The following is a 16491-nucleotide window of genomic DNA, read 5'->3' on the forward strand; positions in this document are numbered from 1 at the left end:
GAGGAATCGCTCTGGAACTGAAATCGGATGCGCGCACTGACATGCTCCCCTCTCTGGAAGTCTGACACAAGTTGAAAAATTTTCTAAGTCCCAAAAAAAATTTTTTTTTCAGCTTTTTTTCAATTTTCCCCCTGTGGGATATATATTTTACCCACACATATGGAGCCCTCCTGGGATGCCCTATAACATACTAGAACCTCATTTTGTGGAAGTTTTCACAAAATTGTGAAATTTTCAAAAAACTCAGAAATTTTGCCAAAAACGACTAAGTATCAAGGACTCATCGGAGGAATCGCTCTGGAACTGAAATCAGATGCGCGCACTGACATGCTCCCCTCTCTGGAAGTCTGACACAAGTTGAAAAATTTTCTAAGTCCCAAAAAAATTTTTTTTTCAGCTTTTTTTCAATTTTCCCCCTGTGGGATATATATTTTACCCACACATATGGAGCCCTCCTGGGATGCCCTATAACATACTAGAACCTCATTTTGTGGAAGTTTTCACAAAATTGTGAAATTTTCAAAAAACTCAGAAATTTTGCCAAAAACGACTAAGTATCATGGACTCATCGGAGGAATCGCTCTGGAACTGAAATCGGATGCGCGCACTGACATGCTCCCCTCTCTGGAAGTCTGACACAAGTCGAAAAATTTTCTAAGTCCCCCAAAAATTTTTTTTTTCAGATTTTTTTCAATTTTCCCCCAGTGGGATATATATTTTACCCACACATATGGAGCTCTCCTGGGATGCCCTATAACATACTAGAACCTCATTTTGTGGAAGTTTTCACAAAATTGTGAAATTTTCAAAAAAGTCAGAAATTTTGGCAAAAACGACTAAGTATCAAGGACTCATCGGAGGAATCGCTCTGGAACTGAAATCGGATGCGCGCACTGACATGCTCCCCTCTCTGGAAGTCTGACACATGTGTGAAAATTTTCTAAGCCTCCAAAAAAATTTTTTTTCAGCTTTTTTTCAATTTTCCCCCTGTGGGATATATATTTTACCCACACATATGGAGCTCTCCTGGGATGCCCTATAACATACTAGAACCTCATTTTGTGGAAGTTTTCACAAAATTGTGAAATTTTCAAAAAACTCAGAAATTTTGCCAAAAACGACTAAGTATCAAGGACTCATTGGAGGAATCGCTCTGGAACTGAAATCGGATGCGCGCACTGACATGCTCCCCTCTCTGGAAGTCTGACACAAGTCGAAAAATTTTCTAAGTCCCAAAAAATTTTTTTTTTCAACTTTTTTTCAATTATCCCCCTGTGGGATATATATTTTACCCACACATATGGAGCCCTCCTGGGATGCCCTCTAACATACTAGAACCTCATTTTGTGGAAGTTTTCACAAAATTGTGAAATTTTCAAAAACTCAGAAATTTTGCCAAAAACGACTAAGTATCAAGGACTCATCGGAGGAATCGCTCTGGAACTGAAATCAGATGCGCGCACTGACATGCTCCCCTCTCTGGAAGTCTGACACAAGTTGAAAAATTTTCTAAGTCCCCAAAAAATTTTTTTTTTCAGCTTTTTTTCAATTTTCCCCCTGTGGGATATATATTTTACCCACACATATGGAGCTCTCCGGGGATGCCCTATAACATACTAGAACCTCATTTTGTGGAAGTTTTCACAAAATTGTGAAATTCTCAAAAAAGTCAGAAATTTTGCCAAAAACGACTAAGTATCAAGGACTCATCGGAGGAATCGCTCTGGAACTGAAATTGGATGCGCGCACTGACATGCTCCCCTCTCTGGAAGTCTGACACATGTGTGAACATTTTCTAAGTCCCCAAAAAATTTTTTTTTCAGCTTTTTTTCAATTTTCCCCCTGTGGGATATATATTTTACCCACACATATGGAGCTCTCCTGGGATGCCCTATGCCATACTAGAACCTCAATTTGTGGAAGTTTTCACAAAATTGTGAAATTTTCAAAAAAGTCAGAAATTTTGCCAAAAACGACTAAGTATCAAGGACTCATCGGAGGAATCGCTCTGGAACTGAAATCGGATGCGCGCACTGACATGCTCCCCTCTCTGGAAGTCTGACACAAGTCGAAAAATTTTCTAAGTCCCAAAAAAATTTTTTTTTTCAGATTTTTTTCAATTTTCCCCCTGTGGGATATATATTTTACCCACACATATGGAGCCCTCCTGGGATGCCCTATAACATACTAGAACCTCATTTTGTGGAAGTTTTCACAAAATTGTGAAATTTTCAAAAAACTCAGAAATTTTGCCAAAAACGACTAAGTATCATGGACTCATCGGAGGAATCGCTCTGGAACTGAAATCGGATGCGCGCACTGACATGCTCCCCTCTCTGGAAGTCTGACACAAGTCGAAAAATTTTCTAAGTCCCCCAAAAATTTTTTTTTTCAGATTTTTTTCAATTTTCCCCCAGTGGGATATATATTTTACCCACACATATGGAGCTCTCCTGGGATGCCCTATAACATACTAGAACCTCATTTTGTGGAAGTTTTCACAAAATTGTGAAATTTTCAAAAAAGTCAGAAATTTTGGCAAAAACGACTAAGTATCAAGGACTCATCGGAGGAATCGCTCTGGAACTGAAATCGGATGCGCGCACTGACATGCTCCCCTCTCTGGAAGTCTGACACATGTGTGAAAATTTTCTAAGCCTCCAAAAAATTTTTTTTTCAGCTTTTTTTCAATTTTCCCCCTGTGGGATATATATTTTACCCACACATATGGAGCTCTCCTGGGATGCCCTATAACATACTAGAACCTCATTTTGTGGAAGTTTTCACAAAATTGTGAAATTTTCAAAAAACTCAGAAATTTTGCCAAAAACGACTAAGTATCAAGGACTCATTGGAGGAATCACTCTGGAACTGAAATCGGATGCGCGCACTGACATGCTCCCCTCTCTGGAAGTCTGACACAAGTCGAAAAATTTTCTAAGTCCCAAAAAATTTTTTTTTTCAACTTTTTTTCAATTTTCCCCCTGTGGGATATATATTTTACCCACACATATGGAGCCCTCCTGGGATGCCCTCTAACATACTAGAACCTCATTTTGTGGAAGTTTTCACAAAATTGTGAAATTTTCAAAAACTCAGAAATTTTGGCAAAAACGACTAAGTATCAAGGACTCATCGGCGGAATCGCTCTGGAACTGAAATCGGATGCGCGCACTGACATGCTCCCCTCTCTGGAAGTCTGACACATGTGTGAAAATTTTCTAAGCCTCCAAAAAATTTTTTTTTCAGCTTTTTTTCAATTTTCCCCCTGTGGGATATATATTTTACCCACACATATGGAGCTCTCCTGGGATGCCCTATAACATACTAGAACCTCATTTTGTGGAAGTTTTCACAAAATTGTGAAATTTTCAAAAAACTCAGAAATTTTGCCAAAAACGACTAAGTATCAAGGACTCATTGGAGGAATCGCTCTGGAACTGAAATCGGATGCGCGCACTGACATGCTCCCCTCTCTGGAAGTCTGACACAAGTCGAAAAATTTTCTAAGTCCCAAAAAATTTTTTTTTTCAACTTTTTTTCAATTTTCCCCCTGTGGGATATATATTTTACCCACACATATGGAGCCCTCCTGGGATGCCCTCTAACATACTAGAACCTCATTTTGTGGAAGTTTTCACAAAATTGTGAAATTTTCAAAAACTCAGAAATTTTGGCAAAAACTACTAAGTATCAAGGACTCATCGGAGGAATCGCTCTGGAACTGAAATCGGATGCGCGCACTGACATGCTCCCCTCTCTGGAAGTCTGACACAAGTCGAAAAATTTTCTAAGTCCCAAAAAAATTTTTTTTTCAACTTTTTTTCAATTTTCCCCCTGTGGGATATATATTTTACCCACACATATGGAGCCCTCCTGGGATGCCCTCTAACATACTAGAACCTCATTTTGTGGAAGTTTTCACAAAATTGTGAAATTTTCAAAAACTCAGAAATTTTGGCAAAAACTACTAAGTATCAAGGACTCATCGGAGGAATCGCTCTGGAACTGAAATCGGATGCGCGCACTGACATGCTCCCCTCTCTGGAAGTCTGACACATGTGTGAAAATTTTCTAAGTCCAAAAAAAAAAAGTTTTTCAACTTTACCTATTAGGGATTTGAACCCTGGACCCTAGCGATAGCAAGGCTGCAGCGCTAACACCTGCGCCACTGTGCCCTCACAAACCAAATATCTGAAAATAAGGTTCCTCTCATCCTCTCATATAGCGCAAAAGAACAAACGTATGTGAGATAGGTTAGTCTTTAACGCAGAAGGACAAAAATCCTGATGTTTTCTGTTCTTCATCATATTGAAAAGTCTAAATAGTCCATTACTGTTTCTTCCCAGATTTCATTTTACTGGAGATGGAAGAGATTAACAATACCTCAGTGAAAGAATTTATTCTCCTGTCATTTTCCAACCTTGATAAATTTCAGATCCTGTTTTTTACTATTATATTGATCATGTATCTTGCTTGCATCTTTGGGAATCTTCTGACGGTAATCTTAGTTGAAATGTCGTCTTCCTTGCATTTACCAATGTATTTCTTCATTAGTGTGTTTGCAGCCTCAGAAATGTTGTTTGTGTCTATTACTGTTCCAAAACTGTTAGTCAACCTTATTGTAGCTGAGAAGTATATTTCCTTCACTGTCTGCTTGCTACAATTATTTATGTATAGTTCACTTGGAGCAACTGAATGTTGTCTACTTGGGGTCATGGCCTTCGATCGAGATCTGGCCATTAATATTCCTCTCCGCTATGGAAGCATCATGACTTGTAATCGTTGTGTCAAGTTGGTCATCATTCCTTGGTTCTTTGGATTTGGCATGGGTTCAATCCCAACTCTGTTCATAGCAACTTTGAAATTTTGTGGCCCCAATGTCATCAACCATTTCTTCTGCGACTTGGCTCCATTGCAAAGTTTATCTTGCTCCAATCCATTCAGTAGTAAACTAGCCACCACTATTAGTGCAGCATTTGGTTGTGTTGTGCCTTTTATTTTCATTATGGCTTTTTACTTTCATATTGTTTATGCAATCTCAAAAATCCAGTCTGTTGAGGGGAAAGCAAAAGCTTTTTCGACATGTTCCTCACATCTTACTGTTACCAGTCTTTTTTATGGCACTATCATAATTGTATATATTAGACCTCAAACCAGTGAATATGACAAATATCTAGCTCTTATATATACAGTCGTGGTTCCCTTTTTTAACCCATTTATATACACCTTGAGGAACAAAGAAATTAAGCTAGCTTTGGTAAATGTGATATATCATCACCAATTTCATCTATGGTCACCGTGATCCAAAAAATCTCTACTTAAACATCTGTACTCTCTCTCAGCAGGTCTCTCTACTTGCCTCTCTGTGCACACACTCTTTCCTTAGGAATATATCAACCATCACCTAACATTTTGTGGCATTGTTTCTCACTTTCAATAATGCTCACTGTCATGACAGAAAAAGGCTCCCAGTACAACTTTTTTTAATATATTTGACATTATTTTTGGGAGACTTTAATCTACGATCGTTTGATCACTTGTACTGTATACTGCAATGCCACAGTTTATAGTAAGTAATTGTCTCGTATGACGCTCAGCCATGGTCTCATGTGGAGTACAGCCATGGGGTTCTTCAGCATGCCTCTGGCTACTATGGTAGCCCATTGGTTCCCCACAATGACATCTCAGGGGGTCGATGGGAGCTGGTGCTCTCTCGCACCTGCAACAGCTCAGTTTAAATGCTATAGTAAGAGATTGACAGTTATTTCACACAAATACAGAGTAACAAAGTAACAAATTCACACAAGTTGACAAACTGTAGTTTTAGAAAATTCGCTCATCACTAAATATTGTAACATTACTTGCGTCAATAAACATTTTTTTTTATAAAAAAACAAACTTATTTGTAATGGTGGTCTTATAGGTTACTACTCCATACAAGAGCAACACCAAAGGCTTTACCCCTCTAGAATTGTAAATAAATGCATAAATTTACTGAGGTGGATCAGGTTCCTTTCAATTGCAATATTACACATGTCTAGGTACAAAGACAATATTACTGCATCCAGATAAACAATAAACCAATGGGAGGACTGGAGATTCAAAGCTGTTTGGAAAAGATTAAATATGTTACAAGTTTAGCGCATTTATATCATTTTTTACCTTTTACTACTAATTCGTAATAAAAACTTTAAACAATACATTTGTTAGAGTGTTTTCTTTTTTTAGCTGTTGTCATAGCATTAAGAGGGACAAGTTGTCGTTTTTCGTAAATCAAGACTTTATTGAGAAAATGATTAACAATCTTTTTTTAAGAACTTTTACAAAAAAAGAATGTGACATTCCTACTAGTTGTACATATATATTCAAGTACACATATGATTGGACAACCATTAGAATAAAATTATAAGTCAGTATTAACAGTATTCTAGATTAGAACAATAATGCAGTAATATCAACATAATGATATATGAGAAGAAAAGTAGCCTCAGAGGGAGGTAAAGTGAAAAAAGGAGTGAGAGAGAGAAGGAGATATTAGAAAGGGAGGAATGAGGGGGTGGGAAAGAAGAGGGTTGGGAGGTTGCAGTGTTGAATCTCTCCTCAGGTTGCCCTGGACGAGACTAGGCCACTTTATTATTTAAAATTACCAGTTTATAAATTTTGATAAAGCCAGAGTGGAAAGCAGAGTGTTGTTTGCTCCAGAACATATGTCAAAGTTCCACTCAGCCAAGTGTTTAAATCTTAGGTTTCTCTGAAGGCAATCCATGGGGCCCACGTGCTATAAATTATGTCTGAGTTTCCATCGATTTGGCCTATCAGCAGTTCCATTCTATAAATGTTATTAAGTTCGGAAACAAATTCCAAACGTGGTGGTGTTCTATCTTGTTTCCAATACCTCGGGATAAGATTCATAGCTATTGTGAGGAAGTGCCTAAGCAAGCCTTTCTTAAATCTGAAAATTGAGATGTCGCTTAATGATAATAGGGCCAATTCTATTGAGGGGTGAATCCTATTTATAGATAGCTTGTTATAGAGATCAAATATCACCATCCACAGGTTCTTGATAGGTGGACATGACCACCAGATGTGTGTATATGAACCTCTGTCCTCAAGACATCTCCTACACGTATCTGGAGTTGTGGGGTACATAGAGTGGATGGTGGCAGGACATCTGTACCACCTTGATAAAACCTTAAAACTTCTCCACTGTGATACTGAGCATAGAGACGACCTAAACATGAACAAAAGGATTTTAGAACAATCCTTTGGTGATAAAGGTCTTCCAAGGTTTCTCTCCCATTTTGTAAAGAACAGAGGGAAATTTTGTGGGGCTGTTTGACCCTCTTGGTATAATTTATAAAGTGAGGAGATGGTGTTGTCTAGAGGGATCATTGATATGCAAAGGGTTTCAAATGGAGTGAGAGGTCTGAGAATATCTGTTTGGTTATCAAATTAATGTAACTTTTTAGCTGTTCATAAAAGAACCACAAGCTCGCAGGAGGCTCTTTACCACGGTAAATGTCTTGCAAAGGTCTCATTCCGGATTGATTTATAAAATCATAGACGATAGGGTGTGAGTCTTTTTGTTTGTTTAAGAAGATTGTTTTGTTAAAGGCCGCTGGAAAAGCTGGATTGTCATAAACTAGTGTTAAAGGGCCTGGTATGGATGATAAATGAAGAGATCTATTGCCTTGTCTAAGAAAAAGGTTGAGATTCTTGGTGAGGAAGGGGAAGGATCTCCCACCTTCTACTGCAGACCCTGAGGTCCAAAGGACCACCTAGGGGTCGTAGCTGGACTGATCCCTTTCCAAGCCAGCCCATTTCTTGCTACCACCGTGGTGAAATGAATCTAAGATGTACATTCCCAGAGAGGCATAACTATATAGAGAGAAGTCCGGAAGACTCACACCACCTACCAGTTTGGATCTACTTAACAAAAAGTAAGATAAACGTAAGCATTTATGAGACCAAATTAATCTAATTATTGCTTTCTTGAGTCTGAAGTAAAAGGACACTGGAAGAAATAACGGTACTGTTTGAAAAAAATATAGAAGATGCTTAAGAAGATCCATTTTAATGGAATTGATCCTGCCGAACCAAGAAAGTAGTAGTTTGTCCCATTTCTCCAGATCAAGCTTTGCTTTGCTTAGGGCATTTTTGAAGTTAGCATCATACAACTGGGATGGCTTGGCAGTTAATTTTATACCTAAATAAGTAATCGAATCAGAGCTCCATCTAACAAGTTGTAGTTTTAATTGATATAATTTTGGGGGTACAAAGTTAATGAAACGGTTAGTTTGAAACTCAAAAGTAAATTTTAATTAATAAATCTTTAAAAACTAATAACTATTGTAGTTTAAGTCATGGGAAAAATCCCTACTATTCACTCTGTACTGCAACTTAGGGCTCAGTTTATATTACCAACTTCCTATGAAAATTCCTGGCTAAAATGCAGAAACCAAAGAGTCGTCATAAATGGTACGTTCTCTAAATAGGATATAGTCATCAATGGAGACCGCAGGGATCTGTACTGGGAGCAGTGGTGGCTGCAGGGATCTGTACTGGGAGCAGTGGGGGCTGCAGGGATCTGTACTGGGAGCAGTGGGGGCTGCAGGGATCTGTACTGGGAGCAGTGGGGGCTGCAGGGATCTGTACTGGGAGCAGTGGGGGCTGCAGGGATCTGTACTGGGAGCAGTGGGGACCGCAGGAATCTGAACAGGGAGCAGAGGGGACCGCAAGTGTCACGAAAAACACTTGGTCAGACCTTGCAGCCCTCTTGCGCCCCCAAATCCTGCTGGTCAAACACGGTATTGACCGAGGATAAGCACGGGCGCAGCTGCTCTAATTTATGTCGACTAATGTGGCACATGATGTGACAGGACATATATATACCACCGGTTCCATCCAGGAACGTATATATACCTCCGTCCAGCCACCATCAAACCGCAATATCACATAAATACTGGTATACTGTCACCACCAATCGCTTAACAGGTGGATCGGGTACCCGTTAGGTAACATGAACTAGCGGGTGAGGAACGTGTTTGCTCGACATAGGACAAGAAGAACGAAGCTGGTAAATAATAATGTTTTACTCCCGAAAGTGGGCAGTGTTTACAACAGATATACAAGATATTATAAAAGAGACAATTTACATATATGCAAAAAACAATTATTAAAATAAAAGGGGCAAATAATAGCAAAACCTGCGCCACGAGGTGATGGTCTCAGATTCTGTGGGACGGCTCCCCGGAAATTAGGTGTGATTCCTCCACGCAGCGAGGAGTGCATGCGTCTGACGTCCCTGGGTAAGAATGAAGTAAAATGGCCGTTCTGGTTTTTAGTAAGGGGCCAAAACAATAGGAGACACCCATGTTGTTTACCTCACATGGGGGGCTCGGTTTTGTGAACCCACCAAGCTGCCTAAGACATAAAAATCCTTCAGATTTCATATATTGGTATGGGGGGGGGGTCCCACATCCAAGATGGAGACATCATGTTTGCCGTCACCACTATTCATGAAGATGGATATCAAATATGATATCTCTATGATGCTCAGAATCTCAGAGCCCATTTCCCAGATTCCTGGTGGTCTTCCAGCCACGAACCACACCATCACAATTGGAAAAAGGTGAACATCTCAAAAATGTGGTCCCTGTGTTTGTGACAGTCATGGGTATTATTAAAATCGACATTAAAAGTTTGTACAGCTAGACAATAGGATTTTGGAGGGAATTTCCAATTTACACCAGTATGCTTGCTCTGGCTGAGGTTTTATGGCGGTAATAAAAATTCCTTGCTTGGGGAAGGCAAGAGTGAGTTCTATGAAGCCTCTTCCAAATGAGCAGGGGGTGGAGATTTAAGACTTCTCTCATTTTTAAAACTAGGACAAAAATACATTTTGCCTGACACCTCCCCCTTTTTAGACTGCGCTATGGAAGTAGGACCTGCTGGTACTCCTCCAGGCGTATCTCTGGAGGCTCCCCTTGCCGGGAAAACCCATCGGCATTACCATGCTCGCTGCCTTTGCGGTGTTGAACGGTAAAGTCGTACTGCTGGAGGGTGAGGCTCCAGCATAACAACCTTCTGTTGGCACTGGACATGGTGTGCAGCCAACTCAGGGGATTGTGGTCAGTCACGACAGTGAAGGGGCGCCCGTACAAGTAAGGCTGTAAATGGTTGAGGGCCCATACAATGGCCAGGCACTCCTTCTCTATGGTGGAATAGGCCGTCGACCACCTTTAGCACAGGAGAGCTGCTCAGGGTATTCTTCAAAGCCCGAAAGGCCGCCTCGCATTCATCTGTCCATTTGACTGAATGTGGTAGGCTCCTCCTGGTGAGGTCTGTCAAGGGCTTCGCAAGGCTACTATAGTCTTGTACAAAGCGTCTATAGTACCCTGTGGTGCCCAAGAAGGATTACACCTGCTTCTTGGTCCTGGGGGTGGGCCAGGACACGATAGCATCCACCTTCATAGGCTCTGGCTTCAGAGTAACCCCATCAACCTGGTGCCCCAGGTAGTGGACCTCGTTCATGCCCATCTGGCACTTTCCTGGCTTGATGGTCAAGCCCGCCTGGTGAATGCGCCCGAGCACCTGCTGCAGATGCTCGAGGTGATCCTCCCAGGTGGGACTGAAGACGGCAATGTCATCCAGGTACGCCACTGCGTACCACTCCAGTCCCTGGAGCAGGTGGTTGACCATTCGCTGGAAAGTGGCAGGGGCATTTTTCATGCCAAAAGGCATGACCGTGGATTCATACAATCTGAAGGGGGTGATAAAGGCGGACTTCTCCTGGGCCCCGGGGCTCAAGGGAATCTGCCAATATCCCCGACTCAGATCCATAATGGAGAGATAGCTCGCGCTGGCTAACCGCTCCAGCAGCTCCTCAATGCGTGGGATTGGTTGTGCGTCAGAGGCTGTGATAGCGTTGAGCCCCCTGTAGTCCACACAGACCCGGGTGGTCCGGTCCTTCTTTGGCACCAGGACTACAGGTGAGGCCCACGCGCTCTTGGACCGCTTAATCACCCCCAACTTCAGCATCTCCTCGACCTCCTGGCGCATGACATTCTGCACCTCGTCGGAGATTTGAAAAGCTGTCCGCTGGAGTGGGGCAGGACTCCCGGTGTCCACTTCATGAACCGCAACTTCAGTCCTGCTAGGCAGGTTGGTGAATACTGCTTGGAAGGGTTTCAGCACTGCTCGCATCTGAGACCTCTGGTCTCCGGATAGCAAGGCGCTTATCTCTACATCCTCTAGGGACCCGCTGGCCTTCGCTTGGGCCAGCATGTCCAAGAGGGGCTCGTCCTCCCCATCCTCGGGCAGGCTGCAGACCGGTAGGACGCAGGCTCCACGTTCTTGATGAGCCTTCATCATATTAAAGTGAAAAGCCTTCCTCCTACCCCGCGCGTGGTCAAGAGTGATCACGTAGGTGACCGGGTTGAGCTGTTGGTGAATGACGTACGGTCCTTCCCAGGCCGCCTGAAGCTTGTCCTTTGGTACGGGGACCAGCACCCACACCTTCTGACCCACCTGGTAGGTCCACTCTCGGGCGTTCTGGTCGTTCCAATGCTTCTGGTCAGCCTGGGCTTGCGCCATGTTGTCATGCACCAACTGCGTCAAGGTCTGCATCTTGTCACGGAAGCGCATGACATACTCCACGATGGACACTCCTGGGGAGCTCGGCTCTTCTTCCCAGAATTCCCTTATCAACCCAAGGGGTCCTCGGACACGTCTGCCATACAGGAGCTCAAAGGGGGAGAACCCCGTCGAGGCCTGTCGAACCTCTCTGTAAGCAAATAACAGGTGTGGGAGGTAACGCTCCCAGTCGCGTCCCTGGGTCTCAACCAGCATTTTTAACATCTGTTTGAGGGTACCGTTGAATCGCTCACACAAAGCATTGGTTTGGGGATGATACGCGCTCGATACCAGATGCTGCACCTGCATTTTCTTACAGAGGGCCTCCATTAAGCGTGACATGAACTTGGTCCCCTGGTCGGTAAGCATCTCCCTAGGAAAGCCTACTCGCGAAAAGATGGCCAAGAGGGCGTCCGCCACCTTATCCGTCCTAATTGAGGACAGGGCTACTGCCTCCGGATACCGGGTAGCATAGTCTACCACGGAAAGGATGAAACGTTTTCCAGAGCAGCTGGGTATGGCCAGTGGTCCCCAAATGTCCACAGCAATCCTCTGGAAAGGCTCCTCTATCACTGGCAAAGAGATCAGGGGGGCTTTGGGAGCCGGCCCTGACTTTCCCACTCTTTGACACGTGGTACAGGAGCGACAGTAGTTCACCACATCCATCCCCATTTTGGGCCAATTAAAGTGGTGAGACAGCCGGGCCTTGGTTTTGCTGACCCCCAAGTGTCCAGCGAGTGGAATTTCATGGGCGATCCGCAACAACTCATCCCTGAATTGCTAGGGGATGACCAGTTGTCTTTCCCTCAGCCACTCCTGTTGGGGTGTACAGGGAACTGTCTCCCGGTACAACCTCCCTTGGTCCCAGAATACCCTCTCCTTATCCGACTCGGAGGTGGATTTCTCAGGGAGGCTCCTTAACCATCTCTAGGCTAGCATCTGAGTGCAGAGCTGCCTAAAACTCCTGGCTGGAGAAAGCCAGAAGTGAGGTTAAGGCCACGTCCTCACTGGGACCCTCTGGGACCGGCTCTGGGTCCATACTTGATTCTGTTATTCCTCTGTCCGAGGAGGGTCCAGAAGGCAGGGTGTTGCTTGCGTTCTGGGCACTCTGACTGCGGGTAACAGCGGCTATATAGGCCGTCTCCCCAGGGAATAACACCGTCCCATCAGCCTGCGCGGCTATGAGTACTACATCCTCATCCTCCCCCATTACCTCAGGCACAGTGCTACGTATGGGGCGGCTACCATCAGCCAGGTCACCATCTGTTGTGACACTGGTCATTGGCACAGCACCACCTGCTTCATGGTCCCCGTGCCTCTCCCCATTATTATTATTATTATTTATTATTATAGCGCCATTTATTCCATGGCGCTTTACATGTGATAGGGATATACATAACAAAAGCATTTACATAATCTTAACAAAACAAGTCAGCGACTGGTACAGGAGGAGCGAGGACCCTGCCCGCGAGGGCTCACAGTCTACAAGGGATGGGTGAGGATACAGTAGGTGAGGGTAGAGCTGGTCATGCAGTGGTGTTTACTGCAGGTTGTAGGCTTGTCGGAAGAGGTGGGTCTTCAGGTTCCTTTTGAAGGTTTCCACGGTCGGCGAGAGTCTGATATGTTGGGGTAGAGAGTTCCAGAGTAGGGGGGAAGCACGGGAGAAATCTTGTATACGATTGTGGGAGGAGGAGATAAGAGGGGAGTAGAGCAGGAGATCTTGTGAGGATCGGAGGTTGCGTGCAGGTAAGTACCGGGAGACTAGGTCACAGATGTATGGGGGAGACAGGTTGTGGATGGCTTTGTATGCCATGGTTAGAGTTTTGAACTGAATTCTCTGGGCAATGGGGAGCCAGTGAAGGGATTGACAGAGAGGAGAGGCCGGGGAATAGCGGGGGGACAGGTGGATTAGTCGAGCAGCAGAGTTTAGGATAGATTGGAGAGGTGCAAGAGTGTTGGAAGGGATGCCACGGAGCAGGAGGTTGCAGTAGTCGAGGCGGGATATGATGAGGGCATGCGCTAGTGTTTTTGCAGAGTCTTTGCTGAGGAATGCACGGATCCGGGAGATGTTTTTGAGTTGGAGTCGGCAGGAGGTGGAAAGGGCTTGGATATGTGGCTTGAAGGAGAGATCAGAGTCCAGGGTTACCCCAAGGCAGCGAGCTTGTAGGACTGGGGAGAGTGAACAGCCATTGACGTTGATGGATAGGTCGGATGGGGGATGTGAATGAGAGGGTGGAAAGATGATGAACTCTGTTTTATCCATGTTGAGTTTTAGAAACCTGTCGGAGAAGAAGGATGAGATGGCGGACAGACATTGTGGGATTCTGGTTAGTAGGGAGGAGATATCGGGTCCAGAGAGGTAGATCTGTGTGTCGTCAGCATAGAGGTGATACTGAAAGCCGTGAGACTCTATGAGCTGTCCCAGGCCGAAGGTGTAGATGGAGAAGAGCAGAGGTCCTAGAACTGAACCTTGGGGGACACCGACAGATAGGGGGCGAGATGAGGAGGTGGTGCTTGAGTGGGAGACGCTGAATGTCCTGTCTATTAAGTATGAGGAGATCCAAGATAGAGCCAAGTCCGTGATGCCAAGAGATGAGAGAATCTGGAGTAAGAGGGAATGGTCCACTGTGTCAAAGGCAGATGACAGGTTCAGAAGGAGGAGGATGGAGTAGTGTTGCTTGGATTTGGCATTTAGTAGGTCATTGGTGACTTTGGTCAGGGCAGTTTCAGTCGAGTGATGCGGTCGGAAACCAGATTGTAGACGGTCGAAGAGGGAGCAGGAGGAGAGGTGGGAGGACAGTTCAAGGTGGACATGTTGTTCTAGAAGTTTTGAGGCAAAGGGGAGGAGTGATATGGGGCGGTAGCTGGTCAGAGAGGAAGGGTCAAGGGAGGGCTTTTTGAGGATGGGTGTGATTGCGGCATGTTTGAAACATGAGGGGAAGACTCCGGTTGTTAGTGATAGATTGAAGAGGTGGGTTAGGGTTGGGATGAAGACTGTGGTGAGGTTAGTGATGAGGTGGGATGGGATTGGGTCAAGTTCGCAGGTGGTGAGGTGTGATTTGGAGAGTAAAGAGGAGACTTGACCTTCTGTAATGGTGGAGAAGTGGGGTTTGGAGGAGGAGGGTTGAGTAGATATGAGGAGGGGTTGTGTGGACTTTAGGCCAAAGTTTTGTCTGATGGTGTCAATCTTCTGTTTGAAGAATGAGGCAAAGTCGTCGGCTGAGATGAGAGAAGAGGGAGGAGGTGCTGGGGGACGAAGGAGAGAGCTGAAAGTGTTAAATAGCTGTTTAGGGTTGTGAGATAGGGAGGATATGAGAGATGAGAAGTAGGTTTGTTTTGCTGTAGTGAGTGCGGACTTGAAATTAGTGAGGGATTGCTTGAATGCGATGAAGTGCTCGATGGAGTGAGACCTTTTCCATCTCCGCTCCGCGACCCTGGAGGCCCGGCGCAGTTCTTTGGTAAGTTTAGTGTGCCAGGGTTGCCTGTTGAATGTGCGAGGTGTGGTGTCTGTGAGAGGGGCGATCGAGTCTAGAGCTGAAGCTATTGTGGTGTTATATGAAGCAGCAGCAACGTCTGCATCGTGCAAGGAATTTATGTCTGTGAGAGGAAGGAGGGATTCAGAGAGAGAGAGTGTAGGTCAAGGTGTTTGAGATTTCTGCGAGGGTGTGTGAGTTTGTGGAGTGGGGATTGTGCACCCAGAGAGGAGAGGGTAGAGAATGTGAGGAGGTTATGGTCAGAGAGAGGGAGTGGTGAGTTAGAGAGGTTAGATAGGGAACAGAGGCGGGTGAAGATGAGGTCCAGTGTGTGGCCATCTTTGTGGGTGGGTGTGGAAGACCATTGAGTGAGTCCAAAGGAGGAAGTGAGGGATAGGAGCTTAGAGACAGACGAGTGGGGAGTGTCAATGGGGATGTTGAAGTCACCCATTATGATAGTGGGGATGTCAGTGGAAAGGAAGTGAAGCAGCCAGGTAGTGAAATGGTCTAAGAAGGTGGTGGCTTGCCCTGGGGGTCGGTAAACGACGGCCAGTTGGAGGTTGGAGGGGGAATAGATGCGCACACAGTGCACCTCAAAAGAGGGGAGTGTAACGGAGGGTGGCAGTGGGATTTTGGTGAAAGCGCAGAGTTCTGATAGGAGGAAACCTACGCCTCCACCATGTTTGCCATTGGGGCGGGGGGTGTGGGAAAGGTGGAATCCGCCATATGAAAGGGCAGCTGGGGAGGCTGTGTCAGAGGGGGTGAACCAGGTTTCGGTGATGGCGAGGAAGGAGAGTTTGTTAGTAATGAAAAGATCGTGGATGAAGGAAAGTTTGTTGCAGACAGAGCGAGCGTTCCAGAGAGCTCCTGTTAGTATAGCTGAGGAGGTGGGTATTAGTTGGATGGGTATGAGGTTAGAAGGGTTGCGACAGTTTGAGGAAGGTCGTGGATAGGAGGTAGAAGTGACTGTGGGGATATGGCGAGGAGGACCAGGATTTGGAGAGATGTCTCCAGCAGTGAGGAGGAGCAGAGAAAGTGTTAGCAGGTGGGAGCAAGAGAGAGCATGAGGTGGCTGTCTGTGTTTGGAGATCCAGGATTGAATGTTGAGGAATAATTTGGAGGAGGAGGTGAGATGAATGGGGAGAATAGAGGGAGAGATGAAGAGTTTCTTACTTGGTGTAGGGATTTGAGGGGTTATTAGAAAGTGGAGGACTATAGAGGAAAAAGTGAGAGCTAACAGAAACATAGTTAAAGGAGAGTAAGTGGTCAAAGTGTGGGTTACCTGACTCCTGCCCTGACTAACTGCCTCTGAAATAACTGCCACTTCTCTCCGAAGCCACTTTGCACAAGAAGACGCGTGCATACCCCAGCACGCGTGCAC

General features: G+C 44.8%; 1 protein-coding gene across 1 annotated transcript; it reads left to right on the plus strand.

Annotated features, from left to right (window-relative positions):
• Nucleotides 1-4366: 4366 nt before the first annotated feature.
• LOC141155440 (olfactory receptor 6N1-like) lies at nucleotides 4367-5411 on the plus strand. The gene is made up of 2 exons (XM_073642305.1): nucleotides 4367-5260; nucleotides 5349-5411. The coding sequence occupies exons 1-2, from the start codon at nucleotides 4367-4369 to the stop codon at nucleotides 5409-5411; spliced, it is 957 nt and encodes a 318-aa protein (XP_073498406.1).
• Nucleotides 5412-16491: the final 11080 nt, after the last annotated feature.

This window comes from Phyllobates terribilis, unplaced genomic scaffold, assembly GCF_046119375.1.
Source record: "Phyllobates terribilis strain yellow unplaced genomic scaffold, ASM4611937v1 Scaffold_7__3_contigs__length_470593459, whole genome shotgun sequence".
NCBI classification, from domain to species: domain Eukaryota; kingdom Metazoa; phylum Chordata; class Amphibia; order Anura; family Dendrobatidae; genus Phyllobates; species Phyllobates terribilis.

Excerpts from the sequence above, each read along its gene's own strand:
- LOC141155440 (XM_073642305.1), top strand. The coding sequence starts at position 4,367 with ATGGAAGAGATTAACAATACCTCAGTGAAAGAATTTATTCTCCTGTCA. Across the intron at positions 5,261-5,348 it reads AAGAAATTAAGCTAGCTTTG|GTCTCTCTACTTGCCTCTCT; the intron begins GTAAATGTGATA and ends CTCTCTCAGCAG.